Raw genomic sequence first — 25,572 nt, forward strand, 5'->3', positions numbered from 1 at the left:
AGCCTGCGTCTTCAACTGCAAATGGATGTGTGATGGATCCACACTGTAATTATGTAGCACAGGGACCCATTTAGTGAGGCTCTAGTGACCCCTGGGTATCAGTGTCTCTTGACTAGGACCCAATCTCAGGGCTAAAGTTAACACCAGAAAATATTTGTATCTGAGTGTTCTTGGTTTTATCTCTATGACGTCCATTTTCTGATAGACTCTTGGCTTGGTTCTCCAGTATTGATTATTGGGGTCCTTTTTATTGGTAAATGCATTAGTCAATTGACAGGCCTTACAGTCTTTAACAATTTCAACTATTTTCAAATTGGCATCTCTAATTTTGATGTGGGACCAGCAGACTAAGTCCTGCATTCATTGGGATCCCATGTGGGAAGAACCATAGATCTTTTTCAGTATGTGTAGACCCATTTTCTCTGGTACAATTAGTTTGTAGTCAGCTGTCCTCTGTCATCTCTTATGACACTGAGACATGGGCAGGTTTTTGGCCCAGATCACAACTTCTGTCTGATCAGAGAGTGTGGGGTCTCCTGGGTCTAGTGCAATCAAGGTCATGAGGGGCCTAATTTCTAGTGGCCACCCACTGGACTGTCTTGCTGCCCTCTGGGATGGAGTTTAGTCCTTTCTTCTGCCATCAGAATGCCTCTCTCCCTATAAATAGCCCCATGGAAATGAGCAGAAGCAAAGACACACCAACCATCTGTGTCTCTTGTCTTTTCTCAGCTCTAAAGCCTTGGTCAGAGCTTCCAGTCCAGCTTTCTTGGCTGACATTTCTGCCAGGAGTAGCTCTGCACATATTACCTCAGTGTTTGAGTCCACTGCTACCACAGCATACCTCTGTCCATCCAGAATGAGGCTGGTGCCATTGGTGAACCATGTGACCTCTGCATCCATCTGAGCATCCACGCAGAGGCCCATCAATCAAGGTCAGGGTCAGGCAGCTGAAAAGTTATCCTGGGGACATTCAAGAAGAGAGGCTGGTAATGAGTCCTTCTGGCATCATCTTTAACCAGGAGGTCACGGCTGCACTGATGTGTAAACAGGGAGGGGGGAGCTTCTGGCAATTGGTGACACATTGGCCATTGGCTGATGCCAGGCCCCTGAGTCTGAACATGCATCCCCCAGGTCTAGGGAGGTCACCTGTAGTTGACAGAGTAAGGCTGTCTTATAGGAGGCTCAATACTTCAAATTTTTAGGACATCTAAGTAATCTTGAGTTCATGTTTTGTCTCTATTGTCACTGGGAAGTCATTTTTTTATTTCTAAGGTTATCCTGTACTTGGAGAAGGGCACATTTGATCTTTAGGACACCCTTTATCCTCTTCTTCTAAGACTATCTGTTTTTAGGTGTCTTCTGTGGTCTTCTGGTTTGGTCTTGGCTGCCAACAGGATCTTTGCTATGTCCCAATCTGTTGCTTCTGTGCTCTCATCTACTTTTCCTCTATAATCTCTCTTTTATTAAATACTCTCCCTGTCACTATCATTATGTCTCTCAAATTCTTTCCTCTTAATCTTTCAGCTCTCTGGAGGTTTTTCTTAATATTTGGTGTTTCCTTCTTAATAAAGCTAGAGTGATGGCTGCCTTTGTCCTTGGTGATTTAGAGTCCATGAGGGTGTATTATCAAAATGCCTCCATTAGCCTCTCTAAAAAAGCTGTAGGGCTTTTATTTTCTCTCTACCTAATATTGTACACTCTGGCCCAATTTGTGAACCATCTTGTGGTCACCTTGTGATCTACCAACTGAGTCTGACAGTACACCAGGAGCCTCACTTACCTTCAATGGTATTGAAATCTGGGTGAGTTAGGGGAAGGCAAGCATATTGGAGAGGACACACTATGGGGCCAGGAACCAGCTTCTTGGCCTCTTCTGTAGTGAAGGGAACCTGTAGAATGTGATAGAGGTAGCCTATCTCATGTTAATAAGTCCAGCAAAGTCAAAGTCACTTCATCAAAGTCATCTTGTCAAAGTTATCTCATCAATGTCACCTTGTCAAAAAGTCAACTTGTCAATGTCATCTGTCAAAGTCATCTGTCAAAGTTGTTTTAAAATAAGAAACACAAAGACAACATACAAAACTACAAAAAAAAAACACCTCCCTATTTGTCACAAAAACAAAAAAACTACCAGAAAGTGGTGCTCATGTAAAAGACCTCCCTATAACACCCAAAACACAAGTCCAACCTTTTCTGTCTGTCAGGCAGAAATGAGAAATACCAGAAAATGGCGCACACCCACAAGAAAAGAATGAGATTGGTGTTTTTCTCATGGCTCCCCTGAGCCCATGCCCACCCCAGACTCATGCTGTCTCCTGGCCCCGCCTTAGCCACAGCTTCCCGATATGTCTATCCTAGCTGAAACTGGATACATACACAATCAAGACCCTGTTCCCATTCGGGTAGATACCTCTGCTCCCCAAGCTGACATCCACGCAAACTGAGGCTCGGGATGTCTCCTGCCCCCTCTGTAGCCATGGTTCCCAGATATGTCTATCCTAATCGAAACTGTCCACCAAAACAAATTCAAGGCCTTGTACCCAGAATGATGTGACACGGTTTAAGATCAGTGAACAGAAAAGGTCACAACTAGAAACAAAAATCAACCTAAACCAGAAAAAATACAGCCTGTAGTAACAAGAATCAACTCGAATGTGGTGGTCACAAAAGACAGGTGTGGAGCCAGTCAATCTGTGAACAGAGACTGCAGGCAAGCAAAAAGCAATACCAGAAAAAAATAAAGTATGTAGTAAGAAGAACCAACCAGAAGGGGGCGCTCAGACACATGACAACCTTAGTATTGCACAAATATTGACTCAGACATGGAAAAATTACCATGGCAACATAAGTCATTTATCTTTTCACGAGTTTTCGTTTCCATCTGTAATCACAGAAAGCTCTGTTTCAATCACAGAAAGCTTCTAACATTCAGACAAATTAGCCGCCACACAAATCACAAGCTTTTGCGCCACTGTGCAAGCACTGGCCTGTTGAGACCACATAGAAAGCTTCTGACACTCAAGATTCCTCAGCGCAGCACAAGCCTAGAAGAATTACCATGGCAACACAAGCCACCAGGTTCCACACAAATACATCATCTCAGGACAGCTGGAAGTGTTCCACATTTATCTTACACAAGCTTGCTTCCATTCTGCTGTGCAGATCTCACACAGAAAGCTCAGATACTTCATCTCTCAGACGGAAAAGGCAGGAAGATTAACACAACGTTCCAAACATAAAACCACAAATACAGCCGGGCAGTGGTGGTGCAGGACTTTAATCCCAGCACTTGGGAGGCAGAGGCAGGTTGATTTCTGACTTTGAGGCCAGCCTGGTCTACAGAGTGAGTTCCAGGACAGCCAGGACTGTACAGAGAAACCCTGCCTTGAAAAAACAAACAAACAAACAAACAAACAAAATAAAACAACAACAACAAAATATCCCCACAAATACCTAGACAAGTTGTGCCAGCTTCAAGACCCTCCAGATAGTAGTCCTGTGCGTCATGGGGAACTTCCTGGCCAATGCACCAAAGTGTTGTGCCAGGGATTGTTTGTGATCCCCCCACCCCTACCCCCAAAACAGACAGGTGCCAATCTGATGCAACTCACAGCAGGGTCTTTATTCCATTCAATCTATCTCACCCTCCCCCGCAACACACCACCATCACACAGGATGGTTTTGGTGGTGGTAAAGCCCCAAATATAGGGCAAGGCTTTATAGTAAGCAGCAAGCAGGGCGTACGTGTGCAAGCATCTAATTGGAATGCCACTATAGCCTTCAACATTATTGCCTGGTGTTGAGAGTCATATCATAAACTTAATTTCTGCTCCCCTACTCATTGATGGTCATTAGGCAGCGAGTGGACCTATAACCTGGGGTGCAGGTTTGCTGGGGTAATAACCTGGAGACACTGGTCTTGTTGAGGCTGTAACCTGGAAACTCTGGTCTTGTTGGGGATTGGCCTAGAGACTGAAGCTAGGCTTGGGTTTTATTGGGGGTCAACTTGGAAATTAATGCTAGGTACCTGCCTGTTAGTTTACCTGAGTTCAAACTTAGTTCAGGTTCTCTAAAATGGAGTCGAACTTAAAAGATTTGGCATCTCAGTAGCAGAATTATGATTCTGTATTCTCTTTTGTAATTCAGTACTGTTGCAAGATTTTCCCTGTCCAATCACATTAGGGCAGTGGGAGGCCTGTTATTGGACAGGACATGGGGAGGTGGAGCTAAAAGTTGCAGAGAAAAAGAGAGCATATCTGAGTAGGGTGAGAACCAAGATGGCTGTGGACATGTATCCACGTGGTATTTTCCAGCCACAGGTAGCTATGATTTCACAAGGTTAGAAATATTTGGATAAAGCTTTTATCATTATCAATTGTCTTTGAAATTATTGTATTGGCTTCTTGTACATTGTGATATTATTGATACATAAATCTCATAGGTTAACTAAGGGTCTTGATTCTACCGGGGTACTGGGTATTATGATATGGTGGCTGACTGTGGGGTGCATGGTAGTGAGTGGAACTTGGAGGCCTCCACAGGAGAGATGGCTCAGCAGAAGCCCTGTGGTCCAGCGTAGCTGGAGAGTTGGCGATTCATTTTAATATTTCTCATAACACAGTACTCTTCTGACTTCATAAGTACTTAATTCTAGATAGTCTCATAGATTTTCTTTGTACCTCACAGGCCCCTTATGAAGGAGCTAGAGAAATTACCCAAGGAGCTAAAGGGAACTGCAACCCTATAGGTGGAACAACAATATGAACTAACCAGTACCCCGGAGCTCTTGTCTTTAGCTGCATATGTATCAAAAGATGGCCTAGTCGGTCATCACTGCAAAGAGAGGCCCATTGGACTTGCAAACTTTATATGCCCCAGTACAGGGGAACACCAGGGCCAAAAAGGGGCAGTGGGTGGGTAGGAGATTGGGGGTGGGTGGGTATGGGGGACCTTTGGGATAGCATTGAAAATGTAAATGAGGAAAATACCTAATAATAAAAAAAAAGAATATTCCATGCCTTGATGCCTGTCCAGTCTACCATACTGAAAACTGATATGCCATTGCAGTGAAAAGCGAGAACCCAGTTCTTTTTTCAGATACTTGGGGGAAAGAGACAAGGGACATGGCTTCAGGTGCATCATAAAAGACACTGATGTTTTCTTGCAGCTCAAGAGTTTATTAATGAAGGGGATTGGGCCATTTGGAATTTGTACGGTTGGCCGCTAACAGTTGCATCCTGAATCTTAATGAGGAAGAGGGTCACCTGCAGTTGTTGGCCATGGGTGATGTTATCCTAGGAACATAATGAGACCTCTCTTTGGATTCCTGGTGCCAGGACTTGGGACCAGCATTATTTGATTGGCTTTTCTTCGTCTTCATCATTTTGTGTTGAGATGATGTTTTTTAGGATTTCAGCATAGTACGGGCTAAACACATGCTGGTTGTGGTGCATCAGATTAACAAACTTCCATCCTAGTTCTGCTAACTCTGGCTCAATGAAAAGAAAGCATCCAGGGAAGTCTAGAAGAGATTCTTGCATGCCACGAATCAAACAGCATTTAAGAAATAAATGCATCCGTTGTTCTGTCATAGGGGGAAAAAAGAAAGTAGAAATGGGTTTCAGAAGAAACTGACAGTTCACTGTCTGCTCATCAAAGCTTTACGTTTTTTTCACTGTGGTGGTTTGAACAAGATGGCCCAATAAACTCATATGTTTCAATGTTTAGTCACCAAGTAATAGAACTTTTTAATGAGATTAGAAGGATTAGGAGATATGGCCTTTTTGAAGGAAGTATGTCACTAGATATGAGTGTGAGGTTTTAAAAGCCCATGCAAGACCCAGACTCTCTGCTTGCAGATCAGGATTTTGCTTTCAGCTACTTCAGTACTACCCCTGCCTGCTCCCGTGTTCCCTGTCATAATAATAGACTATACCCCTGAAACGGAAAGCAGTCCCCCAATTAAATGCTTTCTTTTATGAGAATTGTCTTGGTTGTGGTGTATCATCACAACAATCAAACAGTGGCCAAGACATTCATTTTTTCATTTGTATGTATTATTTCAGTTCTTTTTGGAATAAAGACATACCATCAAACACCAAAAGATAATGAATTATCAAAAATGTTAATCTAGGACATGAGGTGTAACTTAATAGCCAAATGCCTGGAGAGCATATGCACGGTATGGAGATTGATCCACAGCACATACCCTCAACAAACACACAGACTCAATGTTGAAGTCAGAAATACAATTGTGGCTTTTGGTCATTGGATTATTTCTTAAAATGATTTTTACATGTTTATAATTGAGATGCTAGTATGTATTTTGCCTAACAAGATCATCATAAACATCATACCTGAAATTCCAAGAACATATTTAAGCTGATATACTAAGTTTAGACCCATATACACAAATTAGAGTATAAGAAGTTAAAAGAAAACTAGCCAGGGTCTGGAAGTTAAAAGCACTGACTTCTCTTCCAGAGGACCTGAGTTCAATTCTCAACAACCATATGGTAACTCACATCCATCTGAAATGAGATGTGATGTCCTCTTCTGGCATGCAGATGTACATGCAAATAGAATACTCTTGCATAAAATAAAATCAGAAAAGTGGCCAAGTTTACTGTGTCTATTCCACAATATAGTATGTTTTATTTTATATTGTAATTCAGCATTAAACCCAACAATAGGAACCTGTATGGCACCTTAAATGCTAGGGTAGGGACAGTTTTCCAACATAGGGTTGTGTAGTGGTTTTATCCTCTCTCTTCTCTTCTCTCTCTCTCTCTCTCTCTCTCTCTCTCTCTCTCTGTGTGTGTGTGTGTACTGTAATTTATACATTATAATGTATACATATATGACTATATTTTGATATATGACTATATTTTGTTTCAATAATACATATTATAGTTAAGAAAAGTAAAGTGCTTTCCAAATATCATGTCTTACCTTTTGTTTTGTTTTGTTTTTGTTTTTGTTTTTAAGTCAGGGTTTCTCTGTGTATCCCTGACTGTCTTGGTCTCTGTAGACCAAGGTGACATTGAACTCACTGAGATCTGCCTGCCTATGCCTCCCAAGTATTGGGATTAAAGGCATGCAACACTGTAAAAGTAACTAATTTACCAGATGTAATTGTCATCTCAGAGGCTTACTGCTTAATAAGCTCACCTGTCTAACTCTTTCTGAACTCTGGCAGGCTGATTCAACTCAGCTGGTCTGGTCCAAACTCCTCTCCAAGCGAACTGATTGAATCTGCCTTCTCTTGGCTTCTGGCTGAATTGCTCTCCTTGGACTCAAACTAACTCTGGTAATTTGTTCTAATTTTCTGTCCTTTTCATACTCTGGCTCCTTTTGTCTTCACCTGCAACCTGTATCTGTGAAATTCTCCTGGTAAAAATTCCTCCTCCTCCTTCTCCCCCTCCTCCCCCCTCTCCTTCTTCCTCTCTCTCTCTCTCTCTCTCTCTCTCTCTCTCTCTCCTCTCTCTCTCTCCTATTGCTCTCTTAAGTAGCCTCTTTTTTCTGTCTGTTAATGTTCACATGTGAGTTGTGTATATCCCACCTCTGAAGATTCTGTCAAATCGTTCTCTTATTCATCACTTTGCCCTTCAACTAGAGGTCACTTTCATACATGGCTGCTTCCTTTTATAAACTAACTTTACCTTCATTGTTTTGGATTAAAGGTGTGTGGTAAGGATATGTCTGCATCACACATACCTATAGAGTGATCCTTTGATGTGATCCCTTGGCAAAGCACCTATGTTGCTGGATTACAACTCTTCTACATACCACCAATTCCTGGCTCCATTTAAAAAATGTTCAGTAAGTCTCAGAGCAGAGTCTAACTCCCACCTGGCATGTTATTGATATTTCTTAACCTCTTTTGGGACTCTTACCAATGATGATACGAATGCAATTCTCTTTCTTGGCAATGTTCCGCAGTTGTCCTACAAGTGATGCCCTGTTTTCACTGCTCAGAGCAGTTAGGCCTGTGTCTTTGAGACCTTGATGGATTTCCTGAGACACTTGTTCACTCACACTTAACATAGATTCTTCTGGCCTAGAAAGTGAAGACAGAAAAATAGAGTTTCTTTGATATAGGGCCAAACCCAGAAAGACCCATACTAGAAGCTAGGCATTCCCAAGGGGAAAAATGTGATTCTCTCACCATCAATAGACAATCTGAATCAATGAGCATGTAAAATAATCCTGTTATTAACCTTAAGGTTCCAAATTATTCATAGATATATTACTCTATGCCAACTATATGGGACAATATATATTGGACATGGCTTTGTTTACATTCCAAGAGCCATCCAATATTCTTTTAAGTAATGAAGATTTAAATGTTGTTGAAAGGTATTCTTAGATATTTTACATAACAGCCTTTCCTATTTTACCAAAAAATGTAAATAAATTAATAGTACTAAATTTCTATGTCCTCTTTCTACTTTAATATGGTATCTCTGTATGCCATGGGTAAAAATAACAAAAATCCGCTGTCCTTTGATGATATATATATATATATATATATATATATATATATATATATATACACTCACTGTTAGAAAACATAATAATGAGTAATTGTAGCAAAGTACCCATCTTATTTTCCTTCTAGGTGGAAAACTTTTTATTCTTCTCTATGAGAAACCTAAAATGCCAACATTTTTGCACCTGGTTCCAAAAATCCTTTGTGTGAAAAATAATGGAATATTATATTGCCTGTCTATGACCTAAATGCCATATTATATTCTAGTCTAAAAGAAATTTATAACACAGCTGGTAAGTTTGCTCACTTGTTAAAGTGCTTGCCAAACAAGCATGAGGGCCTGAGTATAGTTCCATAGTCAAAAGTGATGGATCATGACTATAATCACAGCACTAAGGAGGCAGACACAGGTGGCTTACTAGAACTGGTTGGGCAGCCAGCCTAGCTGAATGGGTCAGTTTCAACTTCAATGAGACACCATGTTTCAAAAAATGAGGTAGAAAATAGGAGAAAGATCCCTGTAGTTTACCCCTGGCCTTTCTTGATATGTGTCATGTGCACACTTGCACAAATGAACTTGTATGTACATGTGCAACACACACACACCAGAGACAGACAGACAGACAGACAGACAGACAGACAGACAGACAGACAAAGAGAGACAAAGGCAGAGCGATCAATGAAGCATACTTGGAGCTAAAATCTTCAGTTAGAGCCTTTGTTATGCACTTCAATTTATCCACAAATTCTGGTGAGCTGAATAAAACACCACAAGAGAAACTTCTTGCCACCAGTAAAACTGAGGCTAGAATAGTCAAGTGGCGAAATTTGGATCTCATAGTCTGCAGTCGTGCTTTATCCATCAGCAGAGTCTGTTTAGGCAAAAAAGAACAGACTGTTAGAAAAGGAGAATTGTAATGGGACTTCTAGGTAATGAACACAGTAAATGCCTGAACACACATCCATACCTCAGGGAATTCTTCATTCCCATGGTCCCTGAGAACAAGATTTAGGTACCCTTGGTATAGCACTGTTGTAAGACTGGGTGGATCTGGGTCAGGCTTTGGAGTAGGAAATGAACTTATTACGCCAGAAGAGATACATGAAGTGACAGATAAACTTGAAAGTGATGTAATAATCTCTGTGGCAGCTCTAGTCATCCATTTTGTGGTGCAATCAAGTCGATCTATGGAAGAGAAAGGAACATGTATGTTTAAACTCCAAGGCATAACGTTAGAGACTTTGGAGATAGTTTCTTGATGAAGAAAACATTACTCTTAAAAGCTGGAAGTGAAATGGTTATTTCCTTCCAGAATAGCTTTCATAGTCCAACAAGGCACTCTGCAGACAGCTGGTGGCAAACTCCAAACCAACCTGTGGACCTTGTTTACTCCAATACCAATATTCCAAACCAGATCTACTATACGAGCACGACCAGCATGGAGGCAATCAACAACTTTCTAGGAGGATGTGAGGCCCACTCCATAGGGAGGAGTTCATGCATGGCTTTGTATAACTGGCAAAAATTCACAGGCAAGGAACTCATACTCCTTAGAGGTGGACCTATTCATCCATTTTTCTAAATAAAAAAGGTTGTCAACTTGCCTCTATGTAATTATGTTTATATGCACAGATATGTGTTCTTTGCAGCCTTGAGCAGATAATGCTTCTTTTTGCAGTAAACACCAATTAGTCCAAAGATTGGGGCTTCTCAAAGTTGTAAGAATAAGCAACTGTTGTACACTCTGCTCTAAACAAAACATCTAGCACACCCTCTCCAAAGCTCAGGAAATATAGAAGAGGAGGCAGAAACAGTACGGAAGTGGGATGACAGACAGGAGGGCAATGGATTGTTATGTTCTGGACATGACGTGGTTATTGCAATTGTTTTCTCAAAGCAACTGAGATAGTTAAGCTGAGTCTGCATAAGATTGGATCTGTCAAAAACCAATCGTGGGTAGGGGAAGGGCTCATGGGGCTGCACTGTATTTCAGGAACTACTTTGATGGCTACTGGAGGAGGAGTCATTCAATGATCTACCACCAAGTGAGATGCTCCTACTCCAGTGGATGGTTCTATACCCACGATGATGCAGGTAATCTTCAAACTCAGGTGGTGATAAAACAAAAGTCATGAAGGTAAGAGAGGGGATTCTTTAAAAGGGAAGTTGTGGTAGTGGGAGGGCATAAGAAAGGCTGGGCTTGAGACTGATCAGATTATACCATGTACATCTATGAAATTATCAAAGAATAAATTTATTTTTAAAAAAGTGATTTGCATAGGCCTTTCTGTTTTGGAAAATTTTTCTGCTCTTAACACTTGACCCAAGAAGTAAACTTTTCATTCAAAATAAAAAACACTGCAAAAAAATTAGAAGCCAAGTTCCCCCTCTAGTTAAATTTTAAACATACCAGGCTGTTTGTCAAGGAGTTCTTGAAATTTAGCTCGTTCATATTGTATAGAATGTTCCTGTAAATATGGTCGAATGTTCTTAATAGTATAGTTCACCATATCCATTTTCATCAGGCCTAAAACTTGGAAGATACCCCTGTCACAGACAAATACAGAACATTTAGTTTCAAAGGAAATCTGGTGTTCAAAAGTGGAACTCAAGGAAAGAACAATAAAATCACAGTATTGAGAATAGGAAAGGAAGTGAAAAGTACTGATTTCATTTAAAAGTAGCTAGTATTTAAACACGTAATCAAAAAAAATTAGTTGCTTTGAGTAAGGGCCTAATAAGAGCTGTCATGAGGGCTTCAGTTTTACAAATAAGTAGATTATATTATAAAAGGGCGTGAGGCTCAGAATTTAATGTTGCTTTATTTGACCGGATAATGCTATTTATCATGTTATAATGTATCAAGAATACTCTCACCTCCAGAACTGTAAGAAATACATCTATGCTTTTTAGAAATTACAAACACTTGAGTATTTTCCCTGAGCACAACAAAATAAACTAAGGGAGAAGAGTACTATTGAAATTTTGGACTGATGATCCACCAAATACCTGAAAATGTAGAAAATGGGCAGAATCTAAACATTTAAAGAAACAGGCTATTAAAAAAAAAAAAGGTTTGTTACAGGGCCCCCAATGGAGGAGCTAGAGAAAGTACCCAAGGAGCTAAAGGGATCTGCAACCCTATAGGTGGAACAACATTATGAACTAACCAGTACCCCGGAGCTCTTGACTCTAGCTGCATATGTATCAGAAGATGGCCTAGTCGGCCATCACTGGAAAGTGAGGCCCATTGGACTTGCAAACTTTATATGCCACAGTACAGGGGAAACAGCAGGGCCAAGAATGGGGAGTGGGTGGGTAGGGGAGCAGGGTGGGGGGAAGGGTATAGGGAACTTTCAGGATAGCATTTGAAATGTAAATGAAGTAAATACCTAATAAAAAATTGGAAAAAAAATTTAAAAATCAGACATGAAAAAAAAAAGGTTGTTAATGTGACTGTGGTGTTAAGGATGACTTGAATGAGGGCTAAGAAGGGAATAATATTTGTAATATGTTTGATGCTTTTGGACATTACTAAAATATTCATTATCAAAATTTTGGCAGAAATATAGATACTAAAGACCAGTATGATGAAGTTTCAAATTAAAATGAGAAGTCTCACTGGAAAACAGATAGCCTTACCTTATAGGAAAGTAGCTTAAAAGTAGCCCTTGATATGAAGTAGCAAATACTTTGAATTGTGTCCAAATTCAAAGTGTTTTACAGAATGTAAGTTTTGAGAACAATGTCCTAAGATATTAGGCAATAGAATTTTCTCAGCATGATACTGAAGGAGTTACCTGGCTAGTTTTAATCACATGTAGAAATACATGGAAAGAAAAAAAAAGAAAATTGAAACATAAGGAGAGTAGACTAACTTGAAAAATTAAAACTGACAATGTAAATAGTAAAAACCCAATAGGATCAAACCAAATATACCTAAGTAATTCCTTTTCTAATGAGATGAGTGTGGACAGAAGGAAATTATATGCTGGTCACACAACAATGGGAAATACACCTCCTAATGAATTTCAAAGATCTTAGAGGCAAGTAAGAACCTTTATTGTAAGATTATAGAGACATACCTACAGGATGTCACCTTTTGCTTGCCAAGAATACCTAGAGACTCTGCTCCCTGAATTTCAGTATAGAGCCCCTCAGCCAGCACAACTACCACAATGCAAACAAGCTCAGGTGTATATTAGGTTGGACTATGACTCCACTCAAAAAGTCTGGAAAACACAATGGTAAGCCTTAATAATCCCCTAGTAGCACTAATTATGTAAGCACACAGAATACATGAGCTACAAAGCAATAACAGTCTCCATCTTGGTTTCAAAAACATATGTGAAACGATCTGGCAGCCTAGGCAAAAGTCTGCCATAGAGGTAGAGTTCACAGAGTATCCACACACATGGCAATGTCTAGTGGAGCTGCTGGGCAGCCTCCCAAGAGTCCAGCATTATAGAACATCCCTGTACGGAATGCTACAAGTAAGAGACTCAAATTCATAATCATGCCTCATACAGGATGAGCCCAGTAAAACTATGTGTGTTAGCCTGACAAAAACTATTAAAATGCCTTTTTTTTTGGAAAAACTCTTTATGAAACTGAATAAGACATAAATAAATGCACCATTCAGGGACCAAAGGCCAAAGGGTGAGTTGGCAGCAGAGCTAAAAAGAGACACATAGTATGACATTTCAACAACCATTCTAGAGCTCTTTGCACTGTGCCTACCCTACTACATTTGGAAAATGGTATTGATAGAAGGAAAATTCACCACAGCACTAACAATTTTCTATGAAAGGTTAGAATGTGGGTGATTAATTTCCAATTCATATAATTTTTCTTTTCTATTTGTTTTAGCTGTGAAACACTGAAAGTCTTCATTTCTGTTTTTGCAGAGTTCAGACTGGGAGAAATAGAAGAACACATGAGCTGGGGTGGACGGAAATCTGTAGAATTATTACTATACTTAAATGCCTTAAGAGCATTTCATGAAATGTATGGAATCTCAGTGATCATTTACATGGCATCAAAATCAACCAGAGACACTGACTGCCCTTACCAAGTAAAAGGGCAGGGAATAAAAAGGTAGTGCATCTTAGCCTGGGACATAGAATATGTTTTACACACTGTGTAACAGCTAATGTGGAGACTCAGCTGGTCAAAGTGCTAAAATAAGTGATTAATGAGTGCCCAGACATAAAAAAGACACACATATCATCACTCCCATGGTTCAGCAGGCATTATAGAAGATAAGATGGAAAGATTGTTAGAGCCAAAGGATGAAGAGGAGTAATAGAAAATGCTATCTTCTGGATTTGGCAAGGCCATTACAATCACAAACATGTAGCAGTTACAGATACATGGACACATACTGCATAAAATCAGAAACAAACTTCAGAATAGGAGTAATTGGGAAGAAAAAATGGATCAGCAAGATTGAAAGAGGGATGATAAAGAATAATATGCATTGTTTATAGTATGAAATTCAAAAATATTAAACAAGAGTGGCTGGAGAGTTTGCTCAGTTATTAATGGCACTTGTTGTTCTTACAGAGGACTGGATTCATTCCCAGACGTCACATGGTGGGTTAGAAATATCTATAACTGCAATTCCAGAGATCCAACATTGCTTTCTGGCCACAGCAAGTACTAGGCATACACATTGTGCACATATATTTTTTTGCAGGCAAGATGTTCATAAACATAAAATAAAATAATTTAAAATAAATAATTTGTTAAAATTTAAAAAGTAAAAGTAGAAAATAGAAGTGAAAACTTATGTTAGCCATGTCTTCAGAATAAGACAGAAGTCTATTAAAATATTTGGCTCAAATTTTCTTTCATGGTACATAACAAGGTAGATTTCAGGAGCAGAGTATGGTATTGTTGGAAAATAGGTAACTGCTCAAAAACTAGTAAACTTCAATCCCAGCTGTGAGTTACTGAGAGAGTGGAAAGCTTAATCCAATTATCAAGTTTATAAATGAAGCCTTTAGACCATCACCAGGATTACACAAGAATGGCAGTCTAGAAACCGCCAAGATTGAATAGAAATGATTTCTCAAATAAGAGAGAATAAGTCTCTCTCTCCCTCCCACTCTCTCCCTCCCACTCTCCTCCTCCCACCTCCTCCCCTCCCTCTCTCTTTCTTCTTTCATCCTGTGGCATTCTTTTTTTTTTTCTTTAACACTTCAAGATTCCACCAGACACAGCACTTTCATTGGATGCAACCCCTCAGCCTTGGACTTCTATTTACTTTTCTCTTTGTAATTTATTCATAATGAGATATGTTATTAACAACAGAAAGTACACTAAAAGAGCATGACTCTATGCTTGCCTCAGTAACTGTACTGGATCTTTTATGTTTTCTAATTCCTTTACAGCTTCATCTCTAATTGGTGCGCACATGAGGGCCATCAAGTTGAGAATATAGTGGGAGAGATGCAGAATATCCAGAGCCCCGTGCTCTGTTTCTTGTTTGAGGAGATCCAAATCCAGTACCTCTTCAATCTCATTTCTTAGAAGATTCTGACGTGGTAATAGTAGTGCCATTAAAATCTGCCCACAAAGGAAAAAGAATCAAAGGAGCCACATTATGTTTAGAATCCTAAACATGCACCCAGTGAACAGTACTTTCAAGCTAAAGGCATGTCAAACTTCATTTTCTAGGGTGTCAAAAAAAATGAGTCTCTAAATTTCCCTCTGTTTCGAAGATCATTATAATTCTAGGTTTCATGGAAATTATAGTAAGTCATTATTTTCAAGGGAAATGACATTAAAATCATAAATAAAAATAAGACTGGGGCAACAGTTAACTATAGACTCCACAAAATAATGATGCCCTTAACAAAAGTAAACGGCAATGTTAGATGTTTTACTCCAAAAAGTAAAGGCACATAAGCAAGGTATTCTTTTTCAGTGTTTCGTTTTTCTGAGACAAGGTCTCACTATGTAGACCTAGCTGTCCTGTAACTCACTCTGTAGACCAGGCTGGCCTCAAACTCAGAGATCTGTCTGTGTCTGCCTCCTAAGTACTGGGATTAAAGACATGCACCACTATCACTACCTGGTAAGCAAGTTACTCTTAAATGATCACTTGAAATAGCGCTTTTTTTTTTTGGTGTTTCTGGAACACTTAAAACATAGTAGAAGTTGAGTAAAAATGTTTTATTGAGTGAATGTTTTAAAAGTAGTTACCTAAACCTCAAACTGTATTTCATACGAACAAATGGAAGTCAATACACCCCATATATGTTCATACAGTAAGCTACTTAGACCATTAATAATATGAATATTAATAATCCACAGTCTAAAGTGGTCCTGGGACTTTATAGCAACATAGATAAAGCTGGATACTCACCTGTTTTATGTTTTTTATAAGTTCAAGAACACAAGAAAAGTCAGGAGGGGTTTGTGACAGTTGATCTCTCAAGTGGTCCCAAAATGCATTGTACATTGTCTCCACGAATTGGCTTTCTGGACTATTAAGAAAGTTAAATATGAAAACTGACTTTTACCTAGAGGTTTGATACAGGATCATGATTCTTCAAACAGTAGTTAAAATCATGGAGAAACAAACAAACAGACAGATAGTCCAGAAAGGAGTTATGATTTGAGAAGTGCTGAAAATTTAACTGTAGTTAGTCTCAGATGAAAAACAACACCCTTGGATCCTCTCAAAATGATACCAGAATGCCAGTCATTCTCTGTCTCCCTGCCCCTCAACCAAATGCCCTACATTCTCCCTCTGACCTTCCTTCCCTTCCTCCCAATATCTCCCTGTGTTTGTTTGTCTCTTTCTCTCTCCCCCTCTCAATACAAATCTCTGTCTCTGTCTCTGTCTCTCTGTCTCTCTCTCCCTCAATATTTTTCTTAGGTTGTATCTGTCTCTGTTCTCTATGTGTTCTCTTTCTCCCTCTCCCTCCTCCTCCATCTCCCTCTCCCCCTCCTTCATCTCTCCCTCCTCTCCTCCTCCCTGTTCTTCTCTCCTTTCCCTCCCTTTCCCTCTCCCTCTGTAAGAAGCATAAACTAATATTGGGACTCTGAATTTTGACCTTAATACTGCATCTAGCCTAGATGTGTGGCTTCATTTATATTTCCATATACATAGTATGTGATATTTTTCACTTAGGTATGAAATGTAGGGAAGGATTTTTTCATGTTTATAATGCTGAAGGATTTCATACACTTCACAGAAGGACTAAATAAAATTTACTACTTCCCCCTTTCTAACCTGCTCTTCACTTACCTTACTCCTAAAACCAGGAGGTTTACTATTTCTCAAAACACTTTTGCAATAACAGTGAACAATTTGTTTATAAATACAAATGACACCAAAATGTCAAGTTTCTCCCCAATATATCAATCTAACTTGTACGTGGAGATCAACTATCACTCATCTGATATGTTCCAGAGTTTTGAACTCCACAGTTACTACCCCTTACTATCCATCTGGTCAACAAATTCCAGAGTCTGTTTCCTAAGTGTCTCTGGAACCCTTCTTAGCCAAACATCCTGTACATTTACAATAGTCTATAAAGTGACCATCTTGCTCCAATTTGTAACATGTCCTTGCTAAAATTCAATGATTTCCCAAAAAATCCAAATCTGTTTGTTCATCCTGTACTGTTCATCTAATATCTTTCAATAACTTGATAACAGAAGACAGATGCATAGCCTCAATTACTCAGAATGATGCTATTCTGTCAAAATTCCCTAACTTTGAATCCTTCCTTCTTGCAACACCTTGCTCTGAAGCAATAATAATCTCTTTGGAGTGAGTAGTAATTACGTTCTACCTTTCTATGTCCTTGGAGAGACATTTCCTCTTAAGAGAGTACTTTTCACAATAGATCACCTAAAATATACTGAGTCATACTCTTGAGATTTAACTCAAGTGGTATGACTTCAAGACAGTCTTCCCTGATAGTCTCCCATGAAACTCCATATCTCATGAAGAACTCAATTCCCTAGCTATGGGAGAATTTATCCCTCTGCACAATAGTACATAGATTATTCTACAAGAACCTCTCAGTGGCAAAGAGAACATCTTACCTCTAATGTTCTCAGCACCCAACATTCTACATTGCATCTGATAAGTACTCAATAAATGTGTGTTAAACAAAAGAATGACAATGGTGTTTCCATTAAGTACTGTTAACGCTAATTAGTATCATTCCTAATCCCCAAAGTAAATTTAGAGAAAATAAATATAACTCAGATTCTAGGGACTATGAGCTGAACTAAGACAATCCTTCGTGTTTTGGTGAAAACTCTATTCATAAAAATGTACTTTGCATGTGTCATTATTAGCAACAAACAAAATAAATGCAACATACACAAGAATCACAAGAACCAAGATGGTACTTTAATAACAGAATCCCTAGAGTGTCAAAACAAATGAGGCATTCAAGGTGGGAAATTTAAAAAGCTATGAAATAACATTCTGGCAAAAAAGTATTCTTTTAACTCTTCATGCTTACTTACATTGTGTGTGTACATGTGCACACATGCAAAGTGTCACAGAATCTGTTTGGTGGTAAGAGGATAGATTATATAAGTTGGTTCTCTCCTTGCACCACGTGAGTCTCTAGGATCAAATAGGTCAACTGCAAGCACCTTTACCTTCTAAGCCATTTTCTAGCTCACATTTAAATGCTTTGGAAAGACTCCTTTATGTACCTCAATATCAATATAATGTAATTGAATTGAATCAATATAATTATGAAGAACATCAACAAGGCTTGTTTTTCTTAGTAAGTTAGAAAATATAAATCTGAAACTTCTTACCCATGACAAATGGCAATGTCATTATTAGAGAAGTTATTTATGGAGCTAGAGAGATGTTTCAGTGGTTAAGAGCCCTGGCAGCTCATCTCCAGGGCCAAGGCTTGAATCCCACAACCACATGGCAGCACAAAACTGTCTATAAATCTTGTCCTGGGGTATGCAGTGCCCTTTTCTGGTCTTCTTGGGCACTGCATGCATGTGGTACACAGACATATATGGAAACAATATACCCACATAGAGAAAACAAAATCAAAATTGAAAAAAAAGAAAAGTTGTCTATCTGCACCAACTTAATTTACAGAAAATTAGGGCTACCTTCTAGTAACTCTACCCTTCAAGTTTATCTGCAAAGATCTGAAATTCTTCACTAAAACGCAATACTTAACATTTTGACAATAATTACATTGGTTTATTTGGTATTTATATATAATCTGATATTGTCCCACCTGTGTGCCTGTATGTATGTGACTGTTGCCTCTGTATATGTAATCTATGTGCTCCTCTGGGAGTTTACATGTAGAGGCTGGAGGATGTCATATATCTTATTCTGTCACTCTCCACTTTATTCCCTTGAGACAGGACCTTTAACTGAATCAGGAGGTAGGGTGGCAGCCAGAAAGGCCCAGTTGTTGACTGCTTATTACTTTACTTAATTATTACTTTGTGTGAGCCTTTTGCTTACTACACTTAATGACTATATTGTGTGATCTCCTTGTTTACTACTTTGCTTGACTACTTTGTCTTTGATCTAAGAACTGGCCATGTTATTTTGGATGTACCTAGAATGATATAAAAGCAGACTAGAAAAGAATAAAGCTGATTCAGTCTCAGCACTGGCTGGAGTCATGTTATAGTTTTGTCTAATTGTTTGTTGTTGTTTTTTCTTTTCTTTTCAATCCTTACTCCCTTCCTTGAGATCCAGTTGAGTGACTGAGCTGGCTTGGTCACCCAGTAATCCTTTGTCTCTGCTGCACATATAGCTTGGGTACAGGGCATAAGTAGACAACACCATGCCATATTTTACATGGGTTCTGGGGATTTGAATTTAGGTCCTCATGTTTATAAAGTAACAGGGCTTAGCCACTAGATCATGCTTTATCCCCACTTGACCACTTGTAATTTTTATTTTTGTTTGCATCAGTGTTTTGCCTGCATGGAGATTTGTATGAGAGTGTCAGATACACTGGAAGTGAAGTTGCAATATGAGCAGTCATTTGGGCTCTGGGAACTGAATCCAAGTCCTCTGGAAGAACAGCCAGTGCTCTTAACTGCTGAGCCTTCTACTAGTGATTTGAACACTTTTACATTAAATAATTATAATGCTTACTCTGCTGTTCTATTTAATACTATTTAAGACAGACTCAATCCCTTCATGTTTTAATAAAACAAATCAAACATGACCAAAAATCATCTATGCTATGTAATTATACCAAGAAGAGCATTCATTCACCTAGTAATCAATCTATAAATAAAATATATACCTGTCTTCAGGTAAATCATTCTTTTCTATGGCAATTTCAGAAGCAACATTCAATTTGGAAACTTCATTAACTTTTCCTGTATCTTCATTAGAAATTGCTGCAAGCTGGTTCTCTAAAAAAAAGGTATTAGTGTATTAGTTATCAAAAGAAATCAGAGAGCTAAAGACAGAAACAGAGTGCCAGAGACATACACATAAATAGAGTCATAAAGCCATAGAGCCTGAGTGAGAGCCAGAAGTAAAGATACAGCTGAGAGACAGAACACCAGAGCCACAACCAGAGAACCAGAGCCAAAGATTGACAGTCATAGCCAGAGTAGAGAGCTATAACCAGAGAGCCAAGAGCCAAAGCCAGAACCAGGCACAGAGCCACAGATAGAGCTAGAGAGCCAGAAATCCAGAGCAAAAACTAGAGAGAGCCAGAGCCAGAGAGCCAGCAACATAGATCTAAAGAGCTAGATGAAGAACCTAAAAGCCAGAGCCATAGGCAGAGCGAGGACCAGAGCCAGGACCAGAACCAGATCTAGAGACCAGACCCATATCCAGAGACAGTACCATAAAAAAAAATCCATAGAAACAGAAAGCCAGAGAGTCAGAGTCATAGCCAGGAGAGAGCCAGGGAGTCAGAGTCATAGCCAGACCCAAATGCAGAGAGTCATACTTGAAGCTACAGTCAGATTCAAAGCCAGAGAGTCAGAGAGCCTGAGAGCCAGAGGCCAGAGGCCAGAGGCCAGAACCATAGCATGAGAGTGACAGTGAAAGCCAGAGCCAGAAAGCTGGCAAGCGAGAGAACTATAGTGAGAGACAGAGACCCAGAGATCTAATTCCAGAAAAAGAACCATAGACAGAGCCAGAAAGCAGGGAAGGCAGCAATCCAGAGACAGACAAAGCCAGAACCAGAGTCATAGGCAGAGCCTAAGCCAGAAGCCAGAGACCCAGAGGAGAGCCAGAGCCAGAAAGTCTGAACCAGAAAGCCTGAGGCAGAGACAGAGAGCCAGTGTCAGAAAGTCATGATCAAAACCAGATAGAGAGGAGATTCAAAGCAAAAGCAAAAGCTGGGCGTGGTGGTGCATGCCTCTAATCCCAGCACTTGGGAGGCAGAGGTAGAGGCAGAGGCAGAGGCAGAGGCAGAGGCAGAGGCAGAGGCAGAGGCAGAGGCAGAGGCAGAGGCAGAGGCAGAGGCAGAGGCAGAGGCAGAGGCAGAGGCAGAGGCAGAGGCAGAGGCAGAGGCAGAGGCAGAGGCAGAGGCAGAGGCAGAGGCAGAGGCAGAGGCAGCCAGCTAGAGCCAGAGCCAGAGCCAGAGCCAATGCCAAAAACGAATTTCAGAGGTAGAGGCAGAGGCAGCCAGCCAGTGTCAAGGAGCCGGTGCCATAACCAGAGAGAGGCAGAGAGCCAAAGAGCCAGAAAGGCAGAAGCAAAGGCAGATATCCAGAGAGCCATGAGCACAGCCAAAGCTGGAACCAGAGAGTCAGTGAGGCAGACCAAACAAGCTGGAGCCAGAGCCAATGCCAAAAGCAGGAAGCCAGTCAGAAAGACACATAGCCAGATTCACAGAGCCAGAGGCAGAACCAGAACCAGAGCCATATGGATAGACCCAAATATATAGATATAAATATAGAGATAGTGATATAGGGATATCACCATAGTCAAAGCCAGAGAACAAGGGCTAGAGAGCCAGAGAGCCAGAGAGGCAGAGATCTGGAGGTCCAGAAAGCGAAAGAATAATAGGACCAGAGAGTTGGTATCGGAGCCAGAGTTAGAGTAAGAGAGCCAAAGACATAGGCAGAGCCAAAGAACTGGAGCCAGAGATAGAGACTAAAAGCCAAAGGAGAGCCAGAACAGAAGCCAAAGCTAGAGCCAGAGATCCTGAGCCAAAAAGCCATAACCAGAGCCAGAGCCAGTGAGTCAGAAAGCTATAGAGCCAGACAGCCAGAGCCAGGAACAGATACAGAGAGCCAGAGCCAGGAACAGATACAGAGAGCCAGAGCCAGAACCAGATACAGAGAGCCAGAGCCAGAGCAATAGCCAGAGACAGAGGGCCAGAGAGTCAGAACCAGTCAAAACCAATGGGACCCACAGTCAGAACCAAAACCAGAACCTGAACCTGAGAGAATGTGCCATGGGCAGAGTCAGAACCAGAACCAGAGACAGACAGTGACAGAAGCCAAGAGAAAGAGCTATAGCCAGGGCTAGAACCAGAACCAGAACCAGAGCCAGAGAGCCAAAACCAGAGAGCCTGCGCCAGAAAGCCAGAACCAGATTCAGAGTCAGAGCCAAAGATAGATAACCCAATATTCAGAGTAACCCAAAGGAGATAGCCAGATACAGAGAGACAGAGACAGAGACTGAGACAGAGCTAGAGCCAGACAGCCCTTGGTAGAGCTAGAGCTAGAGCCAGAGGCAGAGGCAGAAGCGCAGAGGCAGAGGCAGAGGCAGAGGCAGAGGCAGAGGCAGAGGCAGAGAGCCAGAGGCACAGCCAGAGACATAGCATGAGGTCCAGTGTAAGAGTGAGAGCCAGATACTAGGCTGGGGCCTAGCAAACACATAAGTGGATGCTCACAGTCAGTTATTGGATGGATCGCAGGGCCCCCAATGGAGGAGCTAGAGAAAGTATCCAAGGAGCTAAAGAGATCTGCAACCCTGCAGGTGCAACAACATTATGAACTAACCAGTACCCCGGAGCTCTTGACTCTAGCTGCATATGTATCAAAAGATGGCCTAGTCGGCCATCACTGGAAAGAGAGGCCCATTGGACACGCAAACTTTATATGCCCCAGTACAGGGGAATGCCAGGGCCAAAAAGTGGGAATGGGTGGGTAGGGAAGTGGGGGGGAGGGCATGGGGGACTTTTGGGCTAGCATTGGAAATGTAATTGAGGAAAATACATTAAAAAAAAAAAAAGAGTGAGAGCCAGACAGTCAGAGAGCCAGAGCCAGAGAATCAGAGCCAGAACAATAACCACAGCCCTACCTGGAACCTCAGAGTGAGAACAAGAGCCAAAGGTAGACAGACAGATAGGTAGATCTAGAGCCAGAAAAATAGCCAGACCCAGAGAACCAGAAAGGCAGAGATCCAGACAGACTTGAAGCCAGAGCCTGAGTCCCAGAGAGCCAGAAATCCAGAACAAGAAGCAGAGGCACATAGAGCCAGTGATAAAGAGACAGAATGAGGGCCAGACAGCCACAGAAGAGCCAGAGCCAGAGTCAGAGCCAGAGAGACAGAGATAGAGAAACAAACAGACAGAAACAGAGCCTGATCTAAATATCCAGAGAACTAGAGCCACAGCCAGAGTCAGAGTCAGAACTAGAAGTAGAGGGCCAGAGGGCCAGAGCAAGAGATCCAAAGCCATAGCCAATTCAAAGACAGAGAGCTGGAGTTAGAGAGCCACAGGGCCAGAATCACAGAATCAAGGGCAGAGAAGGAGCAAGAGAGGCAGGACCAGAGGCAGAGACAGAGTCACAAACAGAGGGCCAGAGACAGAGTCTGAGTCAACAACAGACTTAGAGCCAAGACAGGAGACATAGCAATAGCCAGGACTAGAGTTAGTGCCAGAGAGCTATTACAAGACCCAGAGAGCCAGAACAAAAGCCAGAGTCAGATCCAGATAAAAGGATCCTGAGCTGGACAAAAGCCAGAACAAGAGAGCCAGTGAGCCAGTGAGCCAGAGCTATACAACCTTATAGCCAGAGAAAGAACCACAACCTGATTAAGATATTCAGAGAGCCACAGCCACAGTCAGAACCAGAGATCCAGAGATCCAGAGAGCCACACAGCCAGACACACAGTGCTAGAGGCAGAGGGAGTGACAGAGTAGAAAAGTCACTAGCAGAACTGAAACCACAGAGGGTCAGGGACAGAGCCAGTGTCAAGAGCCAGAGCCAAAGTAAAAGCTAGAGCCAGAGTCAGAAAGAGTCAGAGAAATAGAGTCAGAGTCACAGTGCCAGAGAGTTAGGGACAGATGCAGAGAGGCAAAGCAAGAGCCAGAGCCAGAGAGTCAGAAACACAGACAGAGTCAGAATTAAAGGGGAGAGAGAGAGAGAGAGAGAGAGAGAGAGAGAGAGAGAGAGAGAGAGACAGAGACAGACACAGAGACACAGAGACAGAGACACAGAGACAGAGAAGAGAGAGAAAGTCCTGAGAGCCAGAGACATTGCCAAGAGGGCCAGCATCAGAGAGACCAAAGTAGAGCCAGAATAGAGACAAAGAGTCAGTGAGCCAGATCCAAGAGCCAAAGTGGGAGCTAGAGCCAAAAGCAGAGATTTAGATGGATCTGGAGTCAGAGACAGGGCCTGAGACAGATACAGAGAGCCACAGTCATAGAGCAAGAGTCAGGACCAGAGACAGTCAGAGATCGAGAGCCAGAGCCCAAATCAAAGCTGTAGCTAGATCCAGAGAGCCTGAGCCAGAAAGCCAGAGGCAGAGGCAAAGGCAGAGCTAGAGAGCCAGAGGGAGAACCAGAGTGATCCCCAGAGCCAGAGTCAGAAACAGAGCCAGAGAACCAGAGGAAAGCCAGAGCCCAACTCAGAGAGACAGAGACAGAGACAAAGACAGAACCAGAGATTCAGAGGAAAGACTGAACCCAATTCAGAGCCAGAAATCCAGAGCCAGAGCCAGAGCCAGAGCCAGAAATCCAGAGGCAGAGGCAGAGGCAGAGGCAGAGGCAGAGGCAGAGGCAGAGGCAGAGGCAGAGGCAGAGGCAGAGGCAGAGGCAGAGGCAGAGGCAGAGGCAGAGGCAGAGGCAGAGGCAGAGATGCAAAGGTAGAGGCAGAGGCAGAGGCAGGCAGAGAGGCAGAGAAGCAGAAGCAGAGGGTCAGCATATATCCAGAGTCAGAACTAGAGCCTGGGAACCAGACAGCAAGACAGCCATAGAGACAGAGACAGAGACAGAGACAGAGACAGAGACAGACATCTAGAGAGACAGAGTCACAGCCAAAGCCAGAACCAGAGGTCCAGAAACTCAAAGCAAGAGACTAAATCCAGAGACAATGCCAAAGCCAGAGGGCCAGAATCAGAGAGCTACCGGGCCAGACTCACTGAACTGGAGGCAAGACAGAGAGGCAGAGACAAAGAGGCAGAGCCGATGAGGCTGAGCCAGAGCCAGAGCCAGAGCCAGAGCCAGAGCCAGAGCCAGAGCCAGAGCCAGAGCCAGAGCCAGAGCCAGAGCCAGAGCCAGAGCCAGAGCCAGAGCCAGAGCCAGAGCCAGAGCAAGAGCAAGAGCAAGAGCAAGAGCAAGAGCAAGAGAGAAATAGGTGAGTCAAAGCCAGGGCCAGAGAAGAGACCCAGAGGTAGAACCAGAGCTAGAAAACCAAAAAGCCAAGGCCAGAGAAGCAGAACCACAACCAGAGCCAAAACCTGAGCAAAAGAGTCAGAGACCCAAAGCCAGAACCAGAAAAAAAAAAAGTGCCAGAGCAAGAGAGCCAGAGTAATAGAGACAGAGACAGAGACAGAGACAGAGACAAAACTAAAGCTAGAGCCAGAGAGCCAGTAAGCCAGAGATCCAGAGCCAGAACTAAATACAGGGATCCAGAGTCACAGAGTAATAGCTAAAGTCAGACAGACAGAAAACCAGAGCCAGAGCCAAAGCTAGAGCCAGAGACCCAGAGCCAGAACCAGAGACAGAGACCAAGATCTAGAGCTATCGACAGAATCAGAATAAGAGCAAGATCCAGAGCCCTGTAACCAGAGCTAGAGCCCAAGTGATAGAGGAAAGCCAGCACCCAAGCCTGAGCCACAGTCAGAACCAGAGATCCTGTGCCAGAAAGCCAGAACCAGAGCCAGTGTCACAGATCAAGCCAGAAA

General features: G+C 41.8%; 1 protein-coding gene across 1 annotated transcript in view; it reads right to left on the reverse strand.

Annotated features, from left to right (window-relative positions):
- Positions 1 to 5,156: 5,156 nt before the first annotated feature.
- Tcp11x2 (t-complex 11 family, X-linked 2) overlaps positions 5,157 to 25,572 on the reverse strand; it is a 39,093-nt gene continuing 18,677 nt past the window's right edge. Inside the window, exons 3-10 of the mRNA NM_027952.3 lie at positions 19,775 to 19,886; positions 15,865 to 15,985; positions 14,842 to 15,062; positions 10,903 to 11,039; positions 9,460 to 9,677; positions 9,182 to 9,363; positions 7,896 to 8,059; positions 5,157 to 5,584 (exon numbers count right to left, since the gene is read on the reverse strand). Of these exons, the coding sequence (NP_082228.2) occupies positions 5,352 to 5,584; positions 7,896 to 8,059; positions 9,182 to 9,363; positions 9,460 to 9,677; positions 10,903 to 11,039; positions 14,842 to 15,062; positions 15,865 to 15,985; positions 19,775 to 19,886 (1,388 nt within the window). The 3' untranslated portion in view covers positions 5,157 to 5,351. The remainder of the gene's footprint in view (positions 5,585 to 7,895; positions 8,060 to 9,181; positions 9,364 to 9,459; positions 9,678 to 10,902; positions 11,040 to 14,841; positions 15,063 to 15,864; positions 15,986 to 19,774; positions 19,887 to 25,572) is intronic.

Source organism: Mus musculus, chromosome X (genome assembly GCF_000001635.26).
Source record: "Mus musculus strain C57BL/6J chromosome X, GRCm38.p6 C57BL/6J".
Taxonomy (NCBI): domain Eukaryota; kingdom Metazoa; phylum Chordata; class Mammalia; order Rodentia; family Muridae; genus Mus; species Mus musculus.